This window comes from Amphiprion ocellaris, chromosome 11, assembly GCF_022539595.1.
Source record: "Amphiprion ocellaris isolate individual 3 ecotype Okinawa chromosome 11, ASM2253959v1, whole genome shotgun sequence".
Classification (NCBI taxonomy): domain Eukaryota; kingdom Metazoa; phylum Chordata; class Actinopteri; family Pomacentridae; genus Amphiprion; species Amphiprion ocellaris.
The window spans coordinates 18,094,591-18,113,985 of record NC_072776.1 but is presented as its reverse complement, the minus strand read 5'-3'; the positions used below and the strand labels follow the sequence as shown (position 1 = coordinate 18,113,985).

The window sequence follows — 19,395 nt, the reverse complement described above, 5'->3', positions numbered from 1 at the left end:
ATGACTGAACAGATCTGAGAGACCTGCCCAGGAACATTTAACAAAGTTCTGTAAGTTGCTGATAGAGAAAAAGTTGTGTTAGAAAAAAAACCACCCTGTGAAAAGCTGCACACTCTAAGACAACAAACAGGACCGTTCAAAAGTTTGGGGTCACCCAGGCAATTTCATGTCTTCCATGAAAACTCACACTTTTATTCATTTTCTAACATAATTGCACAAGGGTTTGCTAATCACCAATTAGCCTTTCAACACCATTAGCTAACACAATGTAGCATTAGAACACAGGAGTGATGGTTGCTGGAAATGTTCCTCTGTACCCCTATGGAGATATTCCATTAAAAATCAGCTGTTTCCAGCTAGAATAGTTATTTACCACATTAACAATGTCTAGACTGTATTTCTGATTCATTTAATGTTATGTTCATTAGAAAAAACTGCCTTTCTTTCAAAAAAGGACATTTCTAAGTAACCCCAAACTTTTGAACAATGCTGTATTTGGTCTCAACAACAACAAAAAAGAAAAACCGAACACAAATGTTTACAGTTTGAATGTACGTCACTGCTGTAAGACTTTTATGCGTCTCAGCTCAGCTCAACAGGAGAGGAGTGTCTCCTTGTTTGTTCACAATTGAGACAGAGATCTTAAACGCAGAAATATTTTGTAGCATGGCCTATCAACACTAAATATTGTGATAATACATTTTTGTAATTTGCAGAACGCAAACTTTCTTTTTGTACAGAGGTCAGTACAAAGAAACCTGTGTCTATACAAGAGCTGTATCTAGTCTATGAGGAACTGTTCAAGAACCACGATGACAGATTATCAGGATTGTAGCATGAATGTCACTGAAACATTATATCAATATGTTAATAATAAACAAGACTGGATATATTCTACTAGGAATGTTCATGCTCTTTATATATTTAGCTTCCACCCCTTTTAGGTTTACTGGAGCTTGATGATCATGTTGTATATCATTCATGAGTTCAATAATTGCTCATGCAGTATATTTCTCATGTACATGGTAAACCAGGTGTGCCCAGACCAAAACTAACGTCAGGTAATCAGCATAAAAAGATTGTTTTGCCTATTAACTGTTGAAAATGGACAAAAGCAAAACTAAGCAAAACACTGATATGTTTCACTTTGTTGTAATGTGTCACGCAACCAACAGCCTGCTGGCATTTGAAACCGCTGCTCGCCTGCCCGTCTGTCTGACTGTCTCCAAGGCAACCAAGTGTAAACGTACAGCAGGACGCATGCAGGACGAACAAGAAAGAAGGAGAGGAAACACTAAAGTGGAGGGTGTGTTGAAAAGGATCAAAGGTTTGCTTGTCAAATGTCCACAAAAGGTTGGATAAGACAGACGCGTGGATTGGACGGAACGGGGTGCAACAAAAGAAATCACAGTAAGTAAAGAATAGTTGATTTTACATTCTTTTGCAGTTTAGGATTGTTTGTCTTCTATTTAAAGCTGCTGACAGTCAGCAGGAAGGAGGTGAGGAGCAACAATTAATGTCCAGAGAAGTGTCTAAAGTATCTTTAGAGCTTTGACAAGGCATATTTCTGATTTGTTAAGAAATGATACTGCTTTTAGCATGTTGATATGCTCATGAAAATAAAGAAAAAACATTAAATGAGAAGGTGTGTCCAAACCTTTGACTGGCAGTGTATACTATACAGCTGTTCTGTTACTTTTGTCAATCATTAAACAGGAAAGTTCAGTTCTCAGAGATGCATTTTAACTCACACACACCATGCACACACACACACACGCACACACACACACACACACACACACACACACACACACACACACACACACACACACACACACACACACACACACACACACACACACACACACACACACACACACACACACACACACACACACACACACACACACACACACACCCACACACACTTGGACTGCTGACAAATTCCAAACATTAATTTAATAAGGCATCCTTATAGTTGCACAGGTCCACATTGTAGTATGTCAAAAACTATTTATAAAGCCTTTATGTTCTGCTTCTTACTGCTAACTAGGTAGATGTAAAATATTTCCAGGAGCTACTGCATGCACATATGTACACCGTCATCAGCGGACAAGCTCATTTACTGCGTAATGATGCATATTCAGGTGTCACACCTGCTGGAATAATGTGAGACAATGCTTCCTACCATGGCCTCTTTGCAGTCTCTGCAGGGAGCAGCAGATCACTAGAGACTGACATCACAGCGCTAACATCACACAAATCATCACACTAACATACAGACTGCCAAAGACAGCGAGCTGAAAGATCACTGCTGTGCTCCTTCCTGTCTCATTTATTTATTTTTCCCCATAATAGCAAAAAAACAAAAAAACAAGTCTGGTCTGACTCACTGCTCAGACGCTGTACTTTTCATTGGCTTCTGTTCACAAAGTTCTGACTGGGAGTCTGTGAACTATGGAGGAGAGGAAGAAGAAAGAGAATGAAGATGAGAAGCAGAAAAGGAAGCTGGAGGAGGAAAGAGAAGACATGGTTTCGGTGGAGAGACGCGAACCACAGATGGAGCTGCAGGCGTCCAACACTGAGGATGACGAGGAAGAAGGAAGCACTGCTCTTATCACAGCCTGCCGTAAGGGCTTTACTGAGGTAATTAATGTATGTGTTTGTGAGAGAGACAAAGAATCTGGCATATTGATGTCTTCTGTAATTGTGATTTAGCTTTGGTATCCCAGCTATTAGAATATCCAACACCAGTACAGTGGAATACAGTGGAAAATTCCAGGTTCCAGGTTGTGTCATTTGTGTTGGGTCACATAACACACAGTGTTTTTCCTTTCAATAACAATAACATGAGATCCAGGTGGCTTAAATCTTGCTATTAATGCCTCAGCATCCTCTCGGGGAGGCTCGTTCAAAACAAGCATGACTTCATGAAAACATAGGAGAGACACTCCCACTGTGATCTCCAGGGGAATTACATAAGTTACTGAATTACAGCTCGTATTTAGTAAGGTTTGATCTTGAGATGCTTTAGAAATTAGACCCATGTACAAGGTTTTTCCAAAAAAAAAGGGGGGGAACAAATGTCTAACAGTACAAAAATGAGAACCAACAGACAGAATTTACACATTTATAAAGCCTCTTTTTTTTATCAACCCAAGACATGTCAGGTAAAAGTCTACTAAACTTCAACTTATTTACTGCGTTGTTTTTCTTTTTTTCTTTCCTAACAGGTGGCGCAGCAGCTACTGAGGACTGGGGCTGATCTAACACTGTGCAACCACAGACAGCAGACAGCGCTGCACGTCAGCTCACCTGAGCTCCAGGGGAAACTGGTGAGGTGGATGTCAAGGCCTCATCTTCCCCTTCAGGCACAGCTGCTGCAGGCTGCCTGGCAGGGAGACCTGCACTCTGTTCAGCACCTGTTGGTTAGCATTCACCTCACACACACACACACACACACACACACACACACGCATGCACACACACACACACACGCACGTGCACACGCACACGCACACGCACACGCATTCCCACTCGAGTGGATTTCCCAGATGAGTGAAAACAACAAGAGCAAAAACAATGTTTACTGTTATAGCTATAGGTACTTTTTTAATCATCAGTGTTGTATAACTTTGCTGATTTATTGATTATAATGTAACTTATGAGGAACTTGGACAGTGTGTTGCTGTGTGACTGACCAAATTAAGTGTTGTGTTTACAAATTAAATATTTTTTTTAAAATGTTTTCATAGGAAATTATTTTAGTCCATTTTGACCCAGAACACAAGAGATTTAGTTTATCGTCTCAGCGACACTAAAAACAATGGTAAGATAAATATGGTTTAAGGTACATTAAATATCAGAGTATGTACTGTATATATATTATGGTTAGAGGTGAATAATAAGTTACTTAGCAGATCATTTACATTTTATCAGATGATAAGTCGTATTTGTTGTGTGTGTTGATGCATTCATAGAAGTTAAAGTTGACATACAAACACTAAAAGTAAGATTTTGTTGTTTGGAAACATTGGACATGACAATACATTCCTGATTATAATCTGGAGTCTTCAGTCTTATTGTGTCCTTGTGTGACTTTGTGTTACTGGAAATCTGACATTCATCCCCAGGTGTAGAAGTGAGTCTAAACCGCCTGCACTAGTTGAAAAAGAAAAGCAATTAGAGAGCGCAGTACTCTGCCAAGGCTGCCCGGTCGTTAAAAGATTTCTGACGGATAAGTCCCAATAAGTCTGCAGTGGTGGATTTATAGTAGGATCGCAATCATGTGATCATCAGCAGGCAGCCGACGTAGTGTTCACTTGTTGTCATAGTTACAGTGATGCCATGCTGCTATCTCAAAATGATACAGAACTCTTTAACAAATCAGTGGATCCAGATTATAAGCCGCATCACTGCCAAAATCTTATTATGTGGTCCTTGTGTCATTTCTGACCTTCCCTGAACATTTCATTCAAATCCGTTAGTCTGTTTTGGAGTAATGTTGCGCACAGACAGATAGACAAACAAATGTATGCCAATCGTCACATAACTCCACCGCGTTCCCTGGTGGAGTAATAATATGTGACTTTGTGTTTTTCTCTGACAACTGAATGTATTGCTGTAGCAGATGATTTTTTAGGGGTTTTAAATAATAAATTTAATGTGTTCCTTATCCATCAATCAAAATGCTCACTAATGGGCTTAAAAAATCAATCAGTTTACAAGTGGTGAGGTCCTACAACAAAGATCACATATTTCCCATATTGGACAGAAACTGCAGAGTTATCTCAAACACTAGAACCTTGTCTGTAAAACATATACATCTAATTATTTTTTGTACATTATTACTTTCCTATGCATCTGTGACTCAGGTTTGTATGATGAGTGCTTCTGTGTGTGTTTTGTGTCTCAGACTCACACCGACAGTGTGGATGTGAATATTCCAAACGGCGACGGTGTGACAGCTGTGATGCTCGCCGTCAGGGACATTGACCTTTTTGAGGGCATAGCCACACAGTTGCCATGGGAGCACAGACCTGTGGAAGTGATGAAGGAACTGCTGGGACTTTCAGCGTAAGAAAGCACATATACATACTGATGCATAGGAAACTCACACACACAACTTTTCTGGAGACTCAGAGGAGTGCAGTGGCTTCAACACAATATAGCTGACTGAGACTGGAACATCAAAAGAAAATAGAGGTGCAGAGGAAACATACTTTTCAATATCTACAGCTCTCTCCAGGGTTGAAATATAGATGTGTTCCATCTGCCTTTAACTTTTAATCAGTGATCTTCAGCCACGAGACCACAACGGCTGCTCTGCTCTCCACTACGCTGCTCACATCAACAGCTGTCTGACGGAGGAGATCATTCATATTCTGGTGGAGGCTCTAAATCACACAGGTACACAGTCGCACACGCACACACGCACGCACGCACGCACGCACGCACGCACACACACACACACACACACACACAGAATGTATCAAAGGTTGAATGGACATACAAGTTCTGTCATGTACAGTTCAAAGCTGCTAAAGACTTGAAAGCAGTCACGCATTCTGAATATGACCTCAGTACAACACAGTGGCAACTTCTTAACCTTTAACTTTTAGTTGTGTCACCTCTCTCATCATCATTTTACACAAGTCACAAATAAAGCTCAGACTAACTGGATGTACAGGACTTCTAGAAGCCCAACTCGAAGACATCAGAAGTAGAAGAAGGACCAAGATCTTTACATCTTTATCATCAAATCATCAAAGTATTAGCATCAAAGTACATAAAAAGCAGCTAAACCTAAAGTACACATTGAGCAGAATGGCATGTTTTAAAATTAAAGGATTAGAATTATTGATGCATTATTGTGTTCTTTGCTTTAATATTGAAACTAGTGAAAATGGAATTAGTTGAACTTACCTGCTCTCTAGGTTGGAATTTACATAATAATTTCTTTAGTATTTGACTTTGCAAAGCAACTAGTAACTACACTCTCTGAAAAGTACAATTTTTGTCTCTGACTTGCAGTGGAGTAGCAGTATTAAGTAGAAGAAAACGGACATACACACATAAAGTACAAGCATCCCAAGATTGTACTTCTGTGCAGTCCTTCAGTAAATAGTTACTTTCTGCACCTGGCAGACAGATAAAGTCAGCAATTAGTTTTGTACACAGTGGAGAATTCACCTGCTAAAGATCCAGATATTTCCCTCAAGTGCTGGTGGATACCAAGAACGGATCTGAAAGGACAGTGAAAAACATTAAAAGTGAAAGAATGCTGCTGTTGTTTCAGGTCTAATGTATGTATTTGTTTGTTTAATAAGATGGTAAAAATGGCAGTGTTGTATTCACAGCTTTGTATTCACAGAAATGTCTCTTAATTGGCTTGAAAACTGTGGGATAATTCTGCATTTCAGCCATACATGTGACCTGCTTTGGTAAAGCAGGGATTATTGAGTTACGTTGCTCAGAATAATTATAATCTGATTAGATTTTGCTGTTATGAAAAGTTTTTCTGATGATCTTGTCCACAAACTCTGCAGTTTTAGACTGTAGTGTTTTTTTTAATGCTGTTTTCTTCCCATTCAAATTATATATCACCTGAAAATAAAACTATTCTAAGTAACAATCAAGTTAGACTCCCGGTTCATTCGTTTCTGTATTAATGCCTGCAAATGAACTAAAGGTAAGATGAAATGGATTCCCAGTCACTCACTTCCTTGTGTTACTGGTTTTCTGTTGGTTACTGGTTAATTCATCAGTTACTTATTACACTGTGTGTTTACTGTGAGGTGCACATGTGGCATATGTGTAAAAGCTCTAAATACATTCTCCTATTAAAGACTGTGTTTAAGCGCACACACACTTTCTTATTTTCTCTTTCACACACACATAAATGGCATACCAAGTTCTTTCATAATCCTGTTTTTCAAAGTAAAACCTCTGCAGTTAAACTCAAAGCCTGCACTTCTGTGGGAAGGCATAAGAAAGGCTTGTTTGTGTTTATGTGAGGACCACTCTGCTAAGAGCCTTCATGAGTACATGGGTCAAGGATGGTGATACAGACAGGACGCAGACAGGATGGATAAACAGACATAAAAATACAGATGAAGGTAAAAAGAGGGGTTTTTTTTTTTTTTAGACTTTTCTGCTGCCTCTAATCCCCCACCTTGTGTAAACAGCACACTGAGCACAGGGTGCAGGGGTGTGGACCTAAATGTGCATTTGGAGTGTTTCTGCTGGGAGAACGCAGGTCGATTTTTCTTTCTGCACTTGAAAGGCTACGTTTCTGTCTGATTTTGTGCAGATGCTGTCCCTGTGTCACCCTTGGTCCATGACAAACACCCATGCCAAGATCTGGACTCAGAGTTTGGAGATTCAGACATAGAGGTGGACATTGAGAGCCTTTATCCTAATCAGTCGACAGCAGCCTCTCCCACGCTGACACCGACCCAACAACACCACTTTGTTCTGTACAGCCACACTGGGGTAAGTGATAAAGGCCAAACCACTTTAGAAGAAATACTGAGAAATGTCACCTTTATATCCAGATGTCAGGGCTCCCATCACTCGTTTTCTGAGCTTTGGGAGTGAGGTTGTATTTGGTGACTGATTCAATTCTCCGGACTTTTAGGGAACAACACACTATATACAGATAGCAGCCAAACCCCTTATGATTCACAACTGAGAAATTGAAATTGAAGTGCAGTTAAAGAAACATCCAATTAGTTCCTCTTATGTGTTTTAAATGATTTTACCTACAGTTTGACTAGCATAGTCTCTGTGATTGGTGTTGTATTGGTTGTGTGTGTGTGTGTGTGTGTGTGTGTGTGTGTGTGTGTGTGTGTGTGTGTGTGTGTGCGGTCTGTGAGGTTCACTCATAGCAGCAATGTGGCCGTTGCTCTCAAACAGCCACAATGAACAAACACACAGGCAATGAGTGTTGACCCAGAAGACAAATATGTGCATCAGTAATTGACTGTGTGTCTGTGTGTGTGTGTGTGTGTGTGTGTGTGTGTGTGTGTGTGTGTGTGTGTGTGGCTGACACTTAGCTGTCATACTATCCTATCGTGGATGTCCTTACAGAGGGGGTCGACATGCAGGCAGCTGGTTAGCTGGAGGGGAAGAGCAGGTGGTTTGTGGAGAAAAGCTACAGCATCCGTCTGACACACTTAGTTGTATTATGTCTGGCTGTACATTACCCTACTTAACAAAACACTTTCTACAGAAGGTTTTCTAATATATCCAAATGCAATCCTCATACCAGCTTTAATAGAGGCTAATCCCCATCTCTTAAAGTACCACTAATAATGCTCCAGTCACTTGTTGTAAACATTACCAATGGAATCTAACAGTTCTGAAATCAAACGTGTGCCTTTGTGGTTTGTTAGCACTAACAGTTTTTCTTGTAATCTCTGCTTGCTTTGTAGTAAGCTTTGAAAACTCATTTAGTCTTTCATTTAATGAGAAAGCAAGAAATTAAAATATTCATGCCTGTAATCTCTCAATCTTTAGGAGAGACTACAGGCATAAACGTCTTTATATTTCATGTGCTGGTCAGTTTGTTGATGATGATGGCTTGTTGTGTCCCTGTGACATGTCTTCTTTTGGACAAGTAGAATCAAAATGGCCAACCTACATATTTAGGTATTTAATAGTCTGTTGGACATTCATGAAAATTTCTGCATACACAATGAAATAATGTTCATTTTTGTATTTAAATATTTTTTAAAATTATTTTTGAAAATTGCAAGACAAACATTGCAAATGTACGGAAATAACCTTTGCATAGCCTCAAAGGCTTTTTAAAAATATGCTTCTCCTCAGACTTCGTGCCATAAATTGCCACTTTCGAATAAACGTAAGTTTGATATATGTAAGTGCTACTAAAGATTTTCACAGAGTGCTCTGCATGTCGGCCACGGTCTGATTTATAGAACATGATATTTCTAAAACACGATTCACATGATTTTTTGTTTGTTTTTTTTCTGGCTGTAGAAAGTCTTTTTAATTTATGGACTAATCTAAAGTCATATCAAAAATCTGCTCAGTGAAAAGTTTCATCTTCAATATCCCAATAAAATGAATTTTGAAGCTGTCTGTTGAAATTTATAAAGATACCTAATTTACAAATTGAAACATAAAAAATTTAGCTTAAACATCAGAAACAATATTGTTTTAATGTAAGTAATCAACCAGGCAAGCTTCATGTTGATACACACACACACACACACACACACACACACACACACACACACACACACACACACACACACACACACACACACACACACACACACACATATATACACATACATACATACACATACATACATACATATATATATATATATATATATATATATATATATATATATATATATATATATATATATATATATATGTATGTATATATGTATATATGTATATATATATTCTATTTTCTCACCTGCAGTGTCTCCCCTTCAAAACAACATTGTTTACTCCAACTTGAAAATGTTTTATTTTACTCAGTTCTTAAATTTGAAATATATTGTAGTTAAATTCTGGCAGCTACTTGCACACTCCATCTCTTTTAGGACTGGAACATGTAAATAATGAGTCGCCTCACCTCTGTTCTTTTCAGGAAGTGCTGGAGCCTCCAGGGTGTCCTCCTCTATCTGACCATCACAAAGATCTCAGCCAAGGTAGGGGCTCTGTCAAAGACTTGGAGATATTGAAGTCATATTCTCTTTTTAAATGGGGATGAACATTTATGTCTTCAGTCTTAGAGGATTAAGGTGTTACAGATAAACTTAACAAATACAAACCAGCACTAATATGTTAGCCAGTGTTTAGGTGATGTACAATGTGTGCCTTGGCTGTCAGCTGACGACCTGACATTGACAAAGAAAGATAATGGTCAACATCCCAAATAGGCCGAGAGATCAAATCCTCTTGTACAGAGAAAGGAGGGCTGAGGGAGGCGTGACTGGATGGGAGGGGTCTCCTGCACAATACAACCTCTCAGCTGAGAAACCTGCCTTCACCTTAGCCTCAACAGCATGGTTTAGACACACAGAGCGGAACAGGGGATGTTAGAGAGGATGGCAGATACACCTCCGTTTGACTGAAGAATGATGGTGTAGAAAATTATTCAAAATAAAAGTGTACTGATTAGAGTCTTAACCAAGAGTAGAGGGATAAAAAATCCTTTAAAGTTGTCTCAATATGGGAGCAGAGTGGACTAACAGGCTTAGAAACAGGTAATGCCAGTTGTTTCCTCTATAATGAGCATTAATATGCTGAATGTGAATGTTGTGCTGTTGTATATGTTGCATTGTTGATGTGGAAGATAGTTTATGAAAGTTTTACTGACCCAAAAAAAATGTCATAAGTTGCATAGTCATCAAAGCTTAGTGCCGTTGAGTGGCTTTGAAATCTAGAAAAAGATCATATTTATCGCAAGTTAAGAATTCTTTGAGTAACATTGTTTTTTTCTGTACCAGTGATAAATACACAACATTATCTGGCTTCTGCCAAGCCAGAATTATGGAATGTAACTTATTGTACACTACTGTTCAAAAGTTTAGGGTCACTTAAAAATGTCCTTATTTTTTAAGGAAACACATTTTTTTTCAATGAAGAAAACATTAAATTAATCAGAAATACAGTCTAGACATTGTTAATGTGTTAAAAGACTATTCTAGCTGGAAACGGCTGATTTTTAATGGAATATCTTCATAGAGGTACAGAGGAACATTTCCAGCAACCATCACTCCTGTGTTCTAATGCTACATTGTGTTAGCTAATGGTGTTGAAAGACTCATTGATGATCAGAAAACCCTTGTGCAATTATGTTAGCACATGAATAAAAGTGTGAGTTTTCATGGAAAACATGAAATTGCCTGGGTGACCCCAAACTTTTGAACGGTAGTATACACAACTTTAAAGTGTGTAACAGTGTGTGTTTGTGTGTTTCTGGAACAGATAAGGGGATCCCCCACTGTTTCCAAAATGCCATGGAAACACTGAGAGACATCGGGCAAGCCTATCAGGACACAGGGAGGGGGAACAGGTGGGCACGGTGAAATCTCACAATCTCTCTCTCTCTCTCTCTCACATACACACACAATATACACACATTCTCTTTTTGCAATATGTATAAAACACAGAGAAAATCATTGGCAAGCTGATGACAGCACTGACTGCTGGAACCACATCTGTTCTTATGTAACCACAAACAGTTGCTTACACACAAACATTTAATGTGTGTACAGTCGACACAAACACACAGTCTCTTGTATACGCAGTGGTCTGGTTGACACATGCATCTTACTTCTACACCGACAGTAGAATAGCATCCTATCTGGTTACACTCACAGACCTGTATGCAGGCACCTGTCACCGTGTCTAGAGGACAACCTGTTCTACCCAAACAGGTTCCAAACACACACACAGGGGGAGAGAGGGCCTCGGTGAATCAGCCCATTGTCTGATATGAGCAGCTCTCACCACTGAGTCAAGTCCAAACTCTCCAAGGAGAATAAAGGTCTTTGAGCTGCTCTCTAATTTCATAGCATCAGCTTCCAGAATTAGGGAAAGATGTGAGACTTTTTTGTACTCAGCACAGGGAAACAAGACTCCAAGGCATCTGTGATTGTCCTCACTTATTATTGTTTATGAGAATTTCTCACCTTTGCTCCAACAAACTCCCTTAAGTACTCATATACATACTCCCTCCACATTGACTATATTCCTCTGTTTTCCTCTCCTCTCTTCAGCAGAGGTATGTCTCTGCCCAGTCTGAGCAACAGCAGCAGACTCTGGGGTCATGGAGATGCTGCTCCGACACCTGGCTTGTTGAGCACCAGGACCTCCTGCCAGCCGGTACCTCCCACACACAGGTACGTGCACTTGCTTGACCTCAGTAGCTTAAAATGGTTCTAGCAGAAAATATCACATCACCCAAACCTTGATTTCGCTCCATTGGCTCCCTGTTTACTTTAGAATTGATTCTCGACTGGGTGCAGATCCAAGTCATGTAGCATAAATGTTGACCCCATGTGAGGCAGCTCACAGCCTCAGATCCTCAGCTGAGGCCATTCTGGCTGCTCCTAAGTGGAGGGATAGATCTAAAGGTACTTGACCTGCCTGATGAGATAAGGATCACAGATTGTTCAAAATCACTTCTTAAAACCCATTTTTATAGACTTTCTTTCATGTGATGTTGTCTCTTTATTGCATGCACTTTTGTCATTTCTTATTGCTTTTATTATTTTATTTGTATGTCTTCATGTTTACAAATGCTCACTAATGCTGTAAAGAAAGGTATCATCATTATTATTATAATTCTTATTATTATGTAAGCATTTTATACTATTGAAGAACACCAATCAATAGCAGATAGCTGGATTGGTACCCTGCTTGTTACCATCACCTTAAAGAGAGCGGAGAGGTGATAGGACAGAAAGCAAACATTAAATATATAGAAAGAAGGATCTTTTTTGTAGATTAGTTCTTTAATAAGATAAAATAACAACACATATGTTTCTGAGTAACTTTAAATAACATGTTGTGGACCTAAGCCAAAGTTTCAACCTAATGTGTGTCAGGTTTGGTTACACTTTTAGTCCTTCTTCAGAATGGCTCATGGCCTCACGTATTACACAAGTGATGAAGACAAATGTGTAAAGAAACTCTTAATTTAAAAGGACTTTTCAAACTAAAAATATTTGATGAACAATGTTAAAATATAGTAACAATCTTTTTTTTGTCATATCTGTAACGCTCAAATAAACAAAAAAACTCCCAAAAAACTTCAGATTGATTTTGACTTGTCCCTGACAGACGTAGAACCAGAAGTATGGTTGCTGCCTCTCCACCCTCTCACAGTCTGCTGTCTGTGGAGCCCAGCCAGCTCAGCCAATCAGCCCCCAGCATCATGGAACCACTACTGTGTCCAAACACTATGATGCAGGCCAGAGCACACATCCAGAGCCGTATGTACATGTACAGCTCAGCGTTTGATGAAGCATGTTATTTTGCTGGTGATACCTGATGGTGGCTGTCATTTAAATGTTGTAATGTCTTCCTGTTTGCAGGACTTGCTTCTCAAAATACTGTAAATGAACAAAAGGTGAGTTTCAACCAAAAAAAAAAACAACTCCCTACATCAGCTTTTCCTATAGTTTTTTTTTTGTCAGACTTACATTAATTTTTCTTTTCATCCATATAGTAGTCTGTCTGTTTCGCTAGTCAAAACCCCTGAATTATGGGCTTCCTGCTGTTTTCACAGCCTTTCTTACCAGTTCTGCGAACTCCCAAGCTCCTGGCACCCCTGGATGGTCGACCCAGAGCCACCACAGTACTAAAGCAACGTGTTCCCCTGAAGCCCATCAGTCAGAGCCCCCTCTGCTCCAGGACCCGGCTGAGGAGAGAGAGGCTGTCCTGGAGCAGCGGTCCTCCAACCACTAAGGCTGGCAGCGAAGAAAGTGGGTCCAGCAGCAGCAGCCAGAGTTCTATTGACCTGGAGGATGAGGATGATGACAGAGATATACATGAGAGACATTATGACGACAGAAATCTGAAGTTGTTTGGAAACAGGTTGTTGCACCATTCGAAGGATGTAAACTCCTCTGAAGCTGATGTGGTTGGGGAGACAGGGCTGCATTTCAAAGCTGAGCCAAGGATGAGTCATGTTCCACTGAGCCACAGGTCAGCACATAACCTGGAGGGAGACCTCATCAATCATACAAGTGGTCCTCTCAGCACTGAAAAAGCTATGAGCTCTCACTGTGAAGGCAAAATAACCAATATGAATATTACAAAAGAGTCTGTTGACATTGAGGCCTCAAAAATGCATAACTGTGCCCAAAAAGGGGACCTCGGGACTCTTGCTAAAGACTCTGTGAATAATGAAGTACCTATCACGACAGAGAACAGTGTGGACTACACAGCAGAGTCTGAGACTGAGATGAGCCACGGAATTATATTAACTGTGAATGATGACCAAGATGATGCCACTGTGAGCTCTGAGCAGCATGTAAAACAGAACAAGAGGGATTTTTGTCATGAAAAAACGCAGGTAGACAAACCTATTGATTGTAGTGCAGTGGATGCAAAGTTAAAAACCAGAACTGCTGTGGGGAAAACTCAGCTGTTTCCTGCAGCTGTAACTCTAAATCTGTCCGATGTGGATCCCAAAAGAGACGAGAAAATGTTTAAAGCCTCAAAGCCTGCCCGAAACAAGGAGAAGCGAAGCAGCATGAACTGTGACCTGAGAGCAAATAATCAAACTAACCAGTCCTTTAACATACAAGCACATAAAGATCGAAGCAGCCCCTGCTGGAACAAGTCCAAAAGCAACATGAGGTATGCCTCAGTTTCCACTCAGGTGAAAGATAAAACCAGGAAAAGCCCTGAGCTAGCTGTGAGCAGAGAGGCCACTGTAACTAAAGTCAAATCAAAGATGAAATCTGTTAAAGGCGCTCACTGTAACACCAGCACACCATCACCACGAAAGAAGCTTATTGATCATCCAGAGTGCAAAAGAACAAATCCTGAAAAGCTAAGCAGCAACATAGCTCAACAGCACACACCAATGAGGGAGCTGAAAAGTGCCCAGAAGCTGAAGAAATCCTGTGTAGGCGGGAAAACACCAAGATCTAAATCTGCTGCGGACTTAATCACCTACAAAGACATGTTTCAGCAGATACAGAGTGGGAATGAAGGACCAGCCATCTATGAGATGTTTGCTGGTCCGATCTATGAAAACCTCCGAGTTTCCAGTTCCTGTGAGAAAGTGGAGAGACCAGTGCAGTGTTCTCCATCTAGAAAGACAAACCAGAACCATAAAGTCAAACACAGGCCACTGAAACCAGGACAGAGTAAGCTAAGGAGAAGCCCAGGGGAGGCCATGGTGGTTTCAGCTAAAAGCAAAGCAAAATCTGTGTCATCCAGAATGAAACCTCACCTCACACCTGTGTCAAACAAGGACACCTTCAAAACAGAGAATATTCCTAAACTAGAGGCTGAATTAGTTCTTACAAAGGATGTGGACATCTGTCATACCAGTGCTGAAGACAAGGATGAAGGTCACATGTTGTCTACCATAGAGGAGGCTCTGTCTAGATATGAATCTGAAACATTAACATCTGATGGCAAAACTCTGACTACACCAACGGCTTCTCCCCGCGCTAAAGATTATAGCAACATGCACGTGAATAAACAAGAAACAACTGTAAATTCGTCAACAGGAAACCAACCAGTTCCTGAGCCCGTCTTATCTCAGAGCCCTCAACACCCAAAGATCAACACATGGACGTCTTCTAGCAGCAGCAGCCACACCTTTATGTCACCAGTTTACCAGAAGTTTCTGGAAGAGGCGGGGGACGGGCCGCTCACGGATGAACTGCTGCAGTGTCTGGCAGAGGAGCTGATTTCATTGGATGAGAGGGATGTATCTGTAGGCCCACTTCCTGATCACCTGGAACACAGTGGAAAGGAGTCCAACAAAGAAGACAGTCCTGAATCTGGATTAAATGCATTTCCTGAGGTAAACTTTTGGAAGTGCAGATTAGTGTCATATGTGTATTAGTGTAATATGTCAAAATTACTTTCACAACTACACATTTTTAGACTATATAAAGCTCATTAAGAGGAGAAAGAGCTATAAAACAGGGAGGGTAATTTTTCTTGTCTGGAGGTCAGTTTGACTTTTTTATTTAAACTTCTATTTAAATGTTCTTTAACAATGAAGTAAATAACTCATTATATATTTTTTTTCTTTGCTGATTGTAAGATTTGAGAGACAAGCCCATTACACAAAGCAACAATGGGCATCCACAAATTGCTCACAATTCACAATCTCTCCACTTTTTACATCCACATAGATTCACATATACTGAGTTTTTACAAATCATCACTTAAAATAATGACTTAAAATAATTGTTTGTGGATGCAAAGCACAAAAGTAAAAGAACCTGCTTGCAAAATATTGGTGTTAACAAGGGCTTAAAGTACTTTATTTAAAGCTAAGGAGCTAAAGGCACATGTAAATTAAAAAAAAAACCAACTGTGAGGCTGTGGTAGAAGTGACAGTTACAAATGGTAATTGTTTTGAGACTGTCATTGGTATGCTGCAGTTTCAAGGTGAAAGTACTCAGCCATGGTGTTGATGCCTAATTTCGCTTATGATGTGTCTTCCAGCAAATAAAAAACACCATATGGGCATGCTAACAAGACAAAATACGTCTTGGGGGGGGGGGGGTATCAGTGTAAAAAGTCTTTAAACTGTGAGAGCTATGACGATTTACCTCGTCACTTAATGAGTTAACATTAATTTGGGCGGAGGACAGCTTTTGAAAATGGATTTAGATCTTTTTTGTTGTTGTTGTTTAGTTATGTCAAATTAAAATTTGTCTCAACTAATTTGCTAATTATCCTTCTGTGTGTATGTTTGCAGGTTGTTCCAGTGGACAGCTGTGCTCTACTTGGTTCTGGGTTGGTTGTAGATGGCACCATCACATGGACAAAGGGTGAAGTACTCGGCAGGGGCGCCTATGGAACAGTACGTCTGCTAATGTTTAAAAATGCTGACAAAACACTGAAGCAGAGGAAATTATGTTGTTTGCTGTTAAGAATTACCAATTGCTCTGTGAGTCTTTATGACATCTTACCCTCTTTGCATTATTCTGAACATAGTGATCTACTCATACAACGATGCAATGCAGGTTAATCCTATATAGATATCCAAATCATCTACAACTGAAGGTATAGATGTTCAGCCAGCTCTGGCTAACACTGCTCTCTTACCAGGTGTACTGTGGCCTGACCAGTCAGGGCAAGCTGATCGCCGTGAAGCAGGTGAGCCTGGATTCCTCTGACCCTGATGCTGCAAAGAAGGAGTACAATCGTCTGCAGGGGGAGGTGGAGCTGCTTAAAACTCTTAGTCACATCAACATTGTAGGCTTCCTGGGGACCTCACTTTATAAGCATGTGGTTTCGATCTTCATGGAGTACATCCCAGGAGGATCCATTGCCAGCATCCTTCACAGGTTAGCTGTAAATCAGTTGACTGCTCAGCATGTCTCTATTGATGCACAGAACTTTTTTAAATCTGTGACAAACTGTAAGTGTCTTTAAAACATAATGTCCTCTACTGCCCTTAGATTTGGTCCGCTGCCAGAGCGAGTTCTGGCTCTATACACCCATCAGATCCTGGAGGGGGTGGCCTACCTTCACCTGAACAGGGTGATTCATCGGGACTTGAAAGGAAACAATGTCATGCTGATGCCAACTGGTGTCATCAAGCTCATAGACTTCGGCTGTGCACGACGTCTAAGCTGCTTAAACTACACGGCTTCTAACAGTGGAGACCTGCTCAAGTCTGTCCATGGCACACCGTACTGGATGGCACCAGAGGTAAATATGAGTCCATCCAGGCGGTCCTGTGTTTTTTAAGTCTCATGAGCTCAATGAACCTCTTTAACCTTGTCTGACTGCTCTTTCATCTTTCCCACGCTATAGGTTATCAATGAGACAGGATATGGCAGGAAGTCGGACATATGGAGTGTGGGTTGCACAGTGTTTGAAATGGCAACAGGGAAACCACCGCTGGCACACATGGACAAGATGGCTGCGCTGTTCTACATCGGGGCTCAGAGAGGGTTGATGCCCTCCTTACCGGACGGGTTCTCAGATAATGCCAAGGATTTCGTAAATATCTGCTTGACAAGGTGAGATCTGTTGTCCTGTCTTTTGAGCACATACATAAGTTTATCTTCTCCTTTTTAGGGCATGGCAACTTTCATAACCTTACTATGAAAGCAATTATATTGATTTAAATGAAAAATAACCGATTTACATATATTTTTTCTTATTCATAGGCATGCTCATGTTCCTAATTTTCTGAAATTTTCTCTTAACCTTAGTGACCAGGGGCTACGTCCATCAGCTGACCAGCTGCTAAAGCATTCGTTCATCCCAAAAAATGAGACTGATGTGAGCTCTTGGGAAACGCAAAAGAAGAAGCGCTGTGGTCACCCACAGGGACGGTGTGGTTAAGCCAGGAGTAAATACGTTTAAGAGGACATTTGATGATTTTATTTATGCTGGTGACTCAAAACACCCAGTAAGTTTTTGCTACAAAAAAAGGTTTAACACCTATCAACAGTAATGCAGTAATAGTGTTAGGACAGAAGTTTCAAAAAGAAAGCACTTTTATACATTTCACTTGGTACAATAATAGAACCTATAAAATGTGAATGAATAGATGCCAGATTTTTGTTACATATTTGGATATTTTCTATAGTAATCTTATGAATGTGCCAATTTTATACCTTCATTTTAAATCCTTGAAGTGCAACTACAGGCTTCTTGTGCTGCGTGGTCAATTTAGGTTTGAAAAAAATCTATACTGCAGTTTAACAATGAATCATGCAAAGTGAACTATTTGTTAGCTTTTAATTTGAATCAGTGTGGAATCTGTTTAAAATCTGTGCTCAAACAACACAGCATGGGCAACTTTTAATTAAATGCTATTGCATAGGCATTTCTTTATATTCAATGTTACAATCAGCAGAAAAAAGCTGTTTTTACACTGAGTTTGACAACATGGATCAACATTACAGTGTGTGTAATAAAATGACAAACAACCAGAACTTGTAGTGTATCAGTGTAGTGGCAACTTCGAAGTTTATTCGTAATTTTGAAATGAAAAGGGGGTGGGAGTGGCTGATGCTCATTTGTCTAGAACTGCCATGGTTCTGTGCCCAACTGTATATCTATAACTAGGGTACAAGTAATCCAGCCTCAACCATTTTATGTATTTTTCACACTTTAGAACAAATGAGTACCCTAATCAGGAACAGAGGGGACAGGGTAATGTCAACATTTTAAACAGAGAGTTTGCTGTATGAAACTAATGTAACACTGTGTCTGGACAGGCTGTAGATGGAAATTCAACCAATTGGATGAGGAAGTCAGAGACACAAAAACCTATCAAGCATGTCTACATTGCAGATACTTGAGGTTTCCTATATATCAGGGAAGTCATCTTGCATACAGCCAATAAGTCACTGCTCTAACACTGAAATAAGCCAACAGGTATTTACGTTGCATGAACAGTAACCTGTTCATGGTTGATTGAAGAAATGTGTCCCCTTTATGGGCTGACATCAGAGGGGCTACAGCTTCATGTCATGAAATGTCTGATGCACTTCAAAGTAATAAGGGTTATGTAAACTTTAATAGCACACTAGTACTGTCCGTATCAGCTTTTTTTGTTTGTTTTTTTGAGGCACAACCTTTGGCATCCAGCTTAAAGTCTACTTAGAGGTCCAAAAATTAATTTTTGGTACAAATTGCATCTCTCTGATGTGATAAGTAGGTGTTGGATGTGCCAGTTGC

The 19,395-nt window shown here is 40.0% G+C and overlaps 2 protein-coding genes across 6 annotated transcripts in view; one reads left to right on the top strand and one right to left on the bottom strand.

The window, feature by feature from the left end:
- The window catches only part of LOC111574178 (receptor activity-modifying protein 1-like), an 89,207-nt gene extending 85,727 nt beyond the window's left edge, over positions 1 to 3,480 (bottom strand). Inside the window, exon 1 of the mRNA XM_055015085.1 lies at positions 3,316 to 3,480. The gene's annotated coding sequence lies outside the window, so the exon portion shown is untranslated. The remainder of the gene's footprint in view (positions 1 to 3,315) is intronic.
- On the top strand, positions 1,258 to 18,538 carry map3k19 (mitogen-activated protein kinase kinase kinase 19). Of its 5 annotated transcripts, none has more exons than XM_055015084.1 (17): positions 1,258 to 1,410; positions 2,435 to 2,646; positions 3,234 to 3,428; positions 4,916 to 5,076; positions 5,294 to 5,409; positions 7,313 to 7,494; positions 9,632 to 9,692; positions 10,975 to 11,062; positions 11,772 to 11,891; positions 12,835 to 12,986; positions 13,089 to 13,123; positions 13,283 to 15,541; positions 16,451 to 16,555; positions 16,804 to 17,042; positions 17,157 to 17,409; positions 17,515 to 17,723; positions 17,919 to 18,538. In XM_055015084.1, exons 2-17 carry the CDS (start codon positions 2,458 to 2,460, stop codon positions 18,049 to 18,051), a joined length of 4,497 nt encoding a protein of 1,498 aa, XP_054871059.1. In that variant the 5' UTR covers positions 1,258 to 1,410; positions 2,435 to 2,457; the 3' UTR covers positions 18,052 to 18,538. The 5 variants fall into 5 exon arrangements, with proteins under 5 accessions (XP_054871059.1, XP_054871056.1, XP_054871058.1 ...); XM_055015081.1 differs by having other exon boundaries at positions 11,769 to 11,891; XM_055015083.1 differs by having other exon boundaries at positions 1,276 to 1,410; positions 2,359 to 2,646; positions 11,769 to 11,891.
- Positions 18,539 to 19,395: the final 857 nt, after the last annotated feature.

Excerpts from the sequence above, each read along its gene's own strand:
- map3k19 (XM_055015081.1), top strand. The coding sequence starts at position 2,458 with ATGGAGGAGAGGAAGAAGAAAGAGAATGAAGATGAGAAGCAGAAAAGG. Across the intron at positions 11,063-11,768 it reads GACACAGGGAGGGGGAACAG|CAGAGGTATGTCTCTGCCCA; the intron begins GTGGGCACGGTG and ends TCCTCTCTTCAG. Across the intron at positions 17,410-17,514 it reads CGTACTGGATGGCACCAGAG|GTTATCAATGAGACAGGATA; the intron begins GTAAATATGAGT and ends CCCACGCTATAG.